Genomic DNA, 7,829 nt, shown 5'->3' with positions numbered 1-7,829 from the left:
AATCATTTAGAATTGCTCGAAAGAAAGCAGTACGGTATGTCCTGAATTTTGTCTCTCAGGTAGAACACACATAATAAAAGACTCATTGATGACTCTTCCATTGTAGATCACTAGGTAAAAATTTACAGAGCAAATAACGAACAAAAAGTATATAGCAGTGAGAAATTTGCCATTCGAAAGGCAAATTTTCCTGAAAGGCTTACATGAGGGAAAAAGTAATTTGACGTAATGACGTCATCCCTACGTCCAGAAAAAACCAGGAAGAAGTAACCAGTACGTGGCCTTTTCATCTCGAACAGTAGCTGCGGGAATCTCGCTTCGTCACAAAATGGTAATAAATTACTATGTGTATTACTCAAAGTACATCATATTATGCTTTTATACATGCAACCTTGATATATTTTGCTAGCTTCATCTTTACACGTTGTATTCTAGTTCCCGGATAAATCAATACATTTTCTGAATGGAGCACCTAGCAAGCATGCAAACGCTGCTGAGCAAGTCATTAAACGTCTTCAGATTATTTGTATCACTTGCCAAAGCCGGAATTTGTTTTTATGCTGCGTTACTTTGATAAATTTCAGTATTTTTAAGCTGCTTGTGTTTGCTGTGGCTGCAGGAACTAGAGGCCATGACCAGGTACACCAGCCCGGTGAACCCAGCGGTGTTCCCCCACCTCACTGTGGTCCTGCTGGCCATCGGAATGTTCTTCACAGCCTGGTTCTTCGTGTATCCTTCCGCTGGTTCTGCTACCTTAATATCCGTTTTACACAGCATGAAGGACAGGAGAGTATTAAATGTTCATTGTCCCCTATGGATGCGCCATATATGGCAACTTAAATTTTCTATAACTTGTAACTTGTCAAAAAATAGTAATGTAATTTGAAATATCTCCTGTATTGATTGGAAAATAGGAGCGTGTTATAGACAACACAATTTGCAGGGGCTGAACAAAAATGTATGATGACGTATCAATTCACTAAATGTATGATGACGTATCAATTCACTGGACTTTTAGTATATGAATGTTTGAAATCAAACTCACAGCTGGGGGATGTAGAGTGGACATTGGAAAAAGCAAAGTCAGGATACACACAAAAAATAGACAATACTGTACAATAATTGCACATTCTTACGAACTGTTAACTTAAGCTAAAAAAACAAACAAAAAAACAAACACAGAGACCAATGGGGAGATCAAGCATTTCTCTGCCAGTACAACAGGTTCAATGTCATTAAAAATCCCAGTGTTGTGATGAATTATGTTGTCCTTACAGTGATGATTGAAATTATGACATATTGTGGCAGTAAAAATAATAATAATTATGGACATTTAAAACAAACTGAGGAAATGCAAATATTAGAATTAGAATAAAATGTCCAATTGGTGGGTTTGATATTTTAATGCTTTCACCAGCCCATTTCTGAGAGAGGGATTTTTTTTGTGCTTTGGTCTGAGTTTTCCTGAACTTTTCATCAGTTATGAAGTAACATCAACAAAATACACAAGGGACGTCTACAAGGAGCTGCTTATCTCACTGGTGGCTTCACTTTTTATGGGCTTTGGTGTGCTTTTCTTACTGCTGTGGGTTGGCATCTACGTATGAAGGTACATGTCAATATTGTCTTTTACATTGTTAAGAGGATTTTTGTTTATTAAGCACTTTTAACTGAATTGTATCTGTTTCCCTGCTATTTTAGGTGGCTAAGTCAAAAGAACATCTCACATTCCAACGAGACAAAGAACATCCATCATAACACAACTCTGGCTTTTAATTTGATGGCACTGACAATATTATTTGAATCACATGGACTCTGGATTTCATTTCACAAGTAAAGGGGATTTGTACAAATTATGGTGTGGTTCTTTAAGTCTCGTGAGTGTTATTCTATTAATATTTTAATACTATATAGACAGGTTAAGATTAAAGTAGGGTCATGTTGCACAACAATAACTCATGATCTGTTAAATCTGTAATTACATTGAAATAGAATGTCATGGCTGTCTAGCTAAAAGATAATTAGTCATGAAGTAATTCAGAGTTCAGGTTTAAAAATCTGTTAAGATGGCCTGCAGTCATTCACTCCTAAAGCCAAAGTATTTCTAGAAGATGCAAACCGTGCAGAAAAGCCCTGGCAGGAATTCCAACTCAAGACATTCTTGCTGTGAGGCGAAGGTGCTAACAATTTTGCCATCATGGAGGCTTTAATCTCACTTAAGTTTCAGCTACTTTGCAAAGAAGGCGCAAAAATTTCAGTCTTCAGATGTAAAAATATGCTGACATTCCTCGAAAGACAAGAATCCTTACTGCAGTGGAAGGCTCTATACAGTATTAAATCATGGCTACTGAATGTAAATGCATGCCAATCTTCATATTTTTATTTGTAGAAAAAAAACAATAAAAACCATGTATATTTTTTTCATCCTTTTCACAATTAAGCTCCATTTTGTTTTGGGCAATCACATAAAAAAAATGTAAGTTTGCAATATTAACTGGACATAGTGGAACCTTTGCAAAAACGGGTATTTGGTTTTGTACAAATGATACTACCTGTTTTGAACAACTTTGCAGCTTTTACCAGGTTGAGAATAGTAAGTTATTTTGACACACTGAAGGCTATTTGTGGTGTGTTTTACTAGTGGCACCTTAAAGCCTCAATCCCTGATTAATCTTTGGGTTAAAAATAGGGCACCCTGCTTCACCTTGTCTCCTGGATAATACTGACTAGCCTACTAATGAAGGATTACACCGTAATTAGACGAGGATTATTTAATAATAAAAAAAAACATTGAACACATACAAAGATTCCAACTAAAAACCCAACAGAGTTCACATAGAAATTGGCTTGTTTAACTCACTTTTACAATGTAAACAGCACAGGCTAACATTTTATTAAGGCAAAAAAAAAACATTTGATTTCCTTCTTTGAGGGAAATAATAAAATTCTACCAAATGGACAAGAACTACATGTTAGAGTCGATGGGTACAAAACATAAAATGAAATGAAAGAAAGGCAGGCCAAACTTGTTTCATTCTTTCGTTTGCAGTAAGTGTGTAGTAGATTGTTTTTAAAAGGCCACAAAGATTAACAGGCTCAATCCTGATTAATACTATACTACATGTGCCATCCTTGGCTTGCCTGCCAGTGTAAACCATTTAACTGCCTGTCTGCCTCACTTTGAGGAGCCAGATAAAAACAAACTGTGAAACTCTGAGTCATTCACTAACAGAGCGTGAGTTCAATCTCGGCTCAATGGCAATTCTCTTTGAGTTCAACACATTACAAGCATAAAATCTAAGGAAATCATTCAGATATCAGTCACTGGTGAGCATGCCCAGTCTTGTCAGATGGCAGTGTCCACAAGGAGCCTTTATTGTTTCTCTCGACACTGTCCCGTTGTCACTGACGAGCTCTGGCAAATTGATCACGCAGCCACATAGAGTCCTCATACAGCCTCGGGTCCCCCATGTGCTCCGCTGTGCGCTTGTATAAGTAGTAGTACAACACAGCCGCTGTTAACAGACACAAGCTGTAAGGAAAACCAAGAATAACTGCGTTTGCGTCCGTTTTATCTTTGAATTAATTACCTGTTCTCTGGAAAACAAAGAGAGCCAGCAGACCATCTGTCCACACAAAACGGTTCGAGTCGAGCCATCTTAGGTTCTAGGAACAAAAAGGTAAAACACTCACAATGCAAAGCAATTACACAGGGCTGTGAAAACGTATTTGCCCCATTACAGATCTCTCAAGATTATGTTTCAATGATGAATGAGGGGAAAAAGCAATCCAAACCAACTTAATCATTATGTGAAAAAGGAATTGTGTCCATGAGTCTTTTAAATAGCTGTAGAAAATATTTTACAAAATATAAAGATTACATTTTTGTTTTTGATTAATAAACAGAGATTTTGTCTGGCAAACATCAAGTTCACAGCTTTAGAGTTTCTGGATTCTTTTCTTCGAGTGACGAGTCATTGGAGGATGATGTTTTGCTTTTAGCAATTTTTTTAATGGTAATGGTGAAGGGGTTGCACTTGTCTATTATTTTATAAAGTCAGAGGACTCCACAGCACTTTACAATCAGTCACTGGATTGTTTAGTGACACTAATGGCGGTAAGCTACATCATAGCCAGTGGGGCAGTCTGACAGAATGGAGGCTGCCACTCAATCAGTACCACCTCTGACCAAAGATACAACAGGAAAGTGGCTGAGACAGAAAGAACAGGGGTTCAAACTGGCAACCCACCAATTACAACATGAACCTCTACCTCCTGAGCCACATCCTACTTCATGCTGTCAAACAGGTTTTTGTTCAAGTGATTTCTTGATTGGTTGGACCAGTAACCAGGCACAAATGTGGCTTTCCTGGAAAATGTGGTTAATTAATGATTGAGTTGATTCCTCAATAAATGAAATCATTTAAAAAACTGTACTTTGTATTGAACATTTTAAATTGTCGGAAAAAAAAAAATCTGTAAGAGGTGAAATACTTTTTCACGGCACTGAACACTGAAAGAGTGTAGAAGTAAAGTCAGACATGTCTTAATTTTCTGAGTTTCTGCACACAAACTGTCTGTGAAGGCCGGAGCATACCAACACCCAGCAGTGGAAGCAGATGCTGAGGGTCAGGTAGAGAGCGGAGAAAACGAGCAGAGCCCTGAATCTGCCCAGCAGCACAGACACAAGGCCGACCTGGAAGACGTAGGTGTTGAACATCATCAGGAGGATGATGATGACGTTGAACAAGATGGCGATGTCCTGGATGCTGCAAACACAGTTTTTGTTGGTTTATTTTGGGTGTTGTTTTTGGTCTGGTGACAAGAACATGAGGTGGGGTTTTTTTTTTTCCAGTCACTGATTCTGACTGGCATCTTGAACAAAATAATCTACTGCTTTGCTGTCCTGCTCTTTATATAGTAACACAACAATAAGCTTTATGTTTGGGTAGAGCCTTCAGCCTTAATAAGAATGATGGATGGTGCTTCTTTGGTCACTAGGTGGAGGAGGGGCAGGTCAGCATCACTCGATGTTCTTACACTAATTTTGGTACATCCTACTTTTAAAACCCTGGCAGACCTAAACAACGGTGGAATTAAATATTATCAAATCAGATTTCTATTGAGAAACACCACATTAGTTGGCTCCAGGAGAACTATTGATCTTTTAAGTAATCATATTAAGAATTTACCCACCGGCAAATCTGGTGCAGATTATCAATCATCCGCGACATGACTTTTATATATCTGTACATACTTATAGTTTTTCAGTAATCTTTTTGTGTACTCTGGCAGCCGAACAACATTTTGTTGCCAAATTCACTGTTGTGTCTTTGTGCAATGACGATAAACTAAATCTAAACTGGATTTCTCATCTAAAAGGCTGCTGTAGTTCCTGAAGAAACTCCTGAAACATATTCAGTTGAGACAAAACTTTCAATCAACCTTCTCCTCAAACACCTGGAATTTAGAAGCCAGTAATAAATTAATGCCAAGAGAAAAACTAACTAAAATATATAATTTCTGGAATGCTTAAAAAGTTCAGGAATCAAGAAAAAAACTGAACTGTGATTTTTTTTTTCCTTACATCAGACATTATTTTTCTTGTGTGTAGAGCTAAATCTGTATTATTTTCTAGTTGAAGTGACACTCATCACTTTCATTTGTTTGAATTTGAAGCTAATTGTATTAACTGAAACACAGTATTAACTGCACAGTTAGTTGTGGCCACAGTTAACTGTATAATTAACTGCACAGTTAATTATACAGTTAATTGTATTAACTTTGTTCCAGTTAATACAATTAAATGAAAACCAACTGTATGGTTTCCAATATATTTATTACAACAGATGCAGCAATCATCTGGTGACATTTAAGACTGCCTCAAATTCTGAAAATCCTGAAAAACTATTCAGGAAATTTTGCTTTGAAAAAAAAAATCTGGTAAAAATTAGGGAGAAATAGGCTTGTCACAATACGCAATAAATCAATTAATTGCATGATAAATTAAAGCAAGCTTGGTAATTTAAATTTGCATGATTTATCTTTTTTTCTCTCCCTTTCTACCAAAAAGTGGATAACAAAAGTCTTCAGTCTGCTGCATTGGTCTCAGCTAGCCCTTTTTTGAAGGACAATTTTGTTAACAGAGACTTCATAACTAATTTTGTTTGTCGTTTCTGTTGTTTTTATTTATTTTGGATACTTAACATGTCTGCCAGTTCCAGAATTAAATATTCGTTAGAATTTAAAGATTACTGATCTTGAAGAGGGTGAACTTACATTATTATGCCACTACTATTATATTATGTGAAAATAGTCTAAAAACAACAATATTATCATTTATCACAATAACTTCTGGGACAATTTATCGTCAAGCAAAATGTGTTATTGTGGCAGGGAAAAAGGCTGTGCTTTGATGTACAAATAGGGATTATTAAGTCCTTCATTTTCTGTTTGATTACAACCTCAAACACCCAGACACAAGTCTTTTTTTTTCTTCCTTTATGTGATATAAAAATGCAAATCATTCAAAATCAAATTTGGCAGCTCAGAAATAAAAATTATCTCAGAAATCGCATAGGTTAAAAAAGCCTTATCGCTCAGATTTACCACTATTTAACTTTAGTTAGATGATATCTAAAAAGTTTATCATATTCTGTGACTTACATGAAAAGCACAAGTTGGATGACAGGAGCTCCTCTCAGAAGTTCACTAAAGGAATTAACGAAGAGGTCATAGGCCAGCAGAACCAGTTGGATTAGGAGCACCAGTGAGTAGTTTCCAGTCTGAAGCATCTTTGACCCGATCTTCACTGTCCTCTTTTCCTTTGGCTGGTTTCCTTCACGCTTCTGACTAGTAGATCTATTCGCTCAGCATGAACCCCGTACATTCTTCAGTACAAAAACACGGTCCATATGGTTATACAAAGTGGAAAAATAGCCCATTCACATAATTTATTTGGCTGCTTTTTTAGAACAAATGTTCTGAAATATTTGTTTGGCATAGGTAAAAGAAATCTGAGGACACAAGTCTGTCCAAACTGTCAGCGAAATTCTGGTACTTGAGCATGCTTTATCCTGTATGATGGCATCCTTCATGTAGAAAATCCCCTTGAATGCATCACCTACGAAGAAAAAAACAGAGGCAGTAAAATAACAGAAACGTTGCAGAGTAAAGGAAAACTTCCAGCAGAACATAACATCCTGGGTTTCGTGGAAATCTCCACCGGTAAGAGGAGTTGAGCTCCTCTGCCTCAGACAGCTAAATTAGAAGTAAACCCATCCATGTAAGGTCATCATGCTGTTACACAGGCAGGCATGTGTAAAGGTCGCTGCTGGGATTATGGCTCTGAGCGAACTAAATTTACGCAGGCACGACGACAATCTCTTGTTTTGTTGTTGTTGTTCTTCCATCTGCTTTTATTCCCCTAATGACGACTGTCTGGCGCTGTTTTGTTTTGGTAGCGGATCATCTCGGAGACGGATAAGTGTGGGATTTCTACAAAATCTACACACCTTTACAACTGCAGCGACTGTTATACAAGCAGAGTTTAAGAAAATGGTCATTGTCTACTCACCTGAAGTAAAAGTAGCTCTTCATTTCACCTCTTTCTACTTTTTCCCCCCAAAACGATGATCGCTTAACGCATCCCCCAGCCCTTTTCAGCAGTATCGCATGTATTTCCGTAATTCCATGGCAACGCTTCCTTTTTACCGTAATGGCAGCAAAGCGAGGGCAAGTTCATTTGTGTAGCACAACATAACATAGTAAGTGAAGTCAAACTGCTATAAAGAAAATTAAAACAACAGAAGTTAATTCACGTAAATACA

At 37.1% G+C, this 7,829-nt stretch overlaps 2 protein-coding genes across 3 annotated transcripts; one reads left to right on the top strand and one right to left on the bottom strand.

Moving 5' to 3' along the window:
• The first annotated feature begins 220 nt into the window (after positions 1–220).
• tmem258 (transmembrane protein 258) lies at positions 221–1,854 on the top strand. Its single transcript, XM_008412143.1, has 4 exons — positions 221–331; positions 620–729; positions 1,481–1,609; positions 1,702–1,854. The coding sequence occupies exons 1-3, from the start codon at positions 329–331 to the stop codon at positions 1,605–1,607; spliced, it is 240 nt and encodes a 79-aa protein (XP_008410365.1). The 5' UTR covers positions 221–328; the 3' UTR covers positions 1,608–1,609; positions 1,702–1,854.
• A 902-nt stretch (positions 1,855–2,756) lies between these two features.
• On the bottom strand, positions 2,757–7,693 carry tmem138 (transmembrane protein 138). Of its 2 annotated transcripts, XM_008412145.2 has the most exons (6): positions 7,577–7,693; positions 7,061–7,123; positions 6,667–6,890; positions 4,598–4,769; positions 3,591–3,666; positions 2,757–3,515 (listed from the first exon to the last, which is right to left on the bottom strand). In XM_008412145.2, exons 3-6 carry the CDS (start codon positions 6,792–6,794, stop codon positions 3,403–3,405), a joined length of 489 nt encoding a protein of 162 aa, XP_008410367.1. In that variant the 5' UTR covers positions 6,795–6,890; positions 7,061–7,123; positions 7,577–7,693; the 3' UTR covers positions 2,757–3,402. The 2 variants fall into 2 exon arrangements, with proteins under 2 accessions (XP_008410367.1, XP_008410366.1); XM_008412144.2 differs by having other exon boundaries at positions 6,667–7,123.
• Positions 7,694–7,829: the final 136 nt, after the last annotated feature.

The sequence above is a fragment of the Poecilia reticulata genome, linkage group LG6, assembly GCF_000633615.1.
Source record: "Poecilia reticulata strain Guanapo linkage group LG6, Guppy_female_1.0+MT, whole genome shotgun sequence".
Lineage (NCBI taxonomy): Eukaryota > Metazoa > Chordata > Actinopteri > Cyprinodontiformes > Poeciliidae > Poecilia > Poecilia reticulata.
Note: the sequence above shows the minus strand (reverse complement) of the source record. Positions and strands in the feature narration are given on the sequence as shown.

Excerpts from the sequence above, each read along its gene's own strand:
- tmem258 (XM_008412143.1), top strand. Across the intron at positions 730-1,480 it reads TTCACAGCCTGGTTCTTCGT|TTATGAAGTAACATCAACAA; the intron begins GTATCCTTCCGC and ends ACTTTTCATCAG.
- tmem138 (XM_008412144.2), bottom strand. The coding sequence starts at position 6,794 with ATGCTTCAGACTGGAAACTACTCACTGGTGCTCCTAATCCAACTGGTT. Across the intron at positions 3,667-4,597 it reads GCTTCCACTGCTGGGTGTTG|AACCTAAGATGGCTCGACTC; the intron begins GTATGCTCCGGC and ends TTTTGTTCCTAG. Across the intron at positions 3,516-3,590 it reads CTTTGTTTTCCAGAGAACAG|CGGCTGTGTTGTACTACTAC; the intron begins GTAATTAATTCA and ends GTCTGTTAACAG.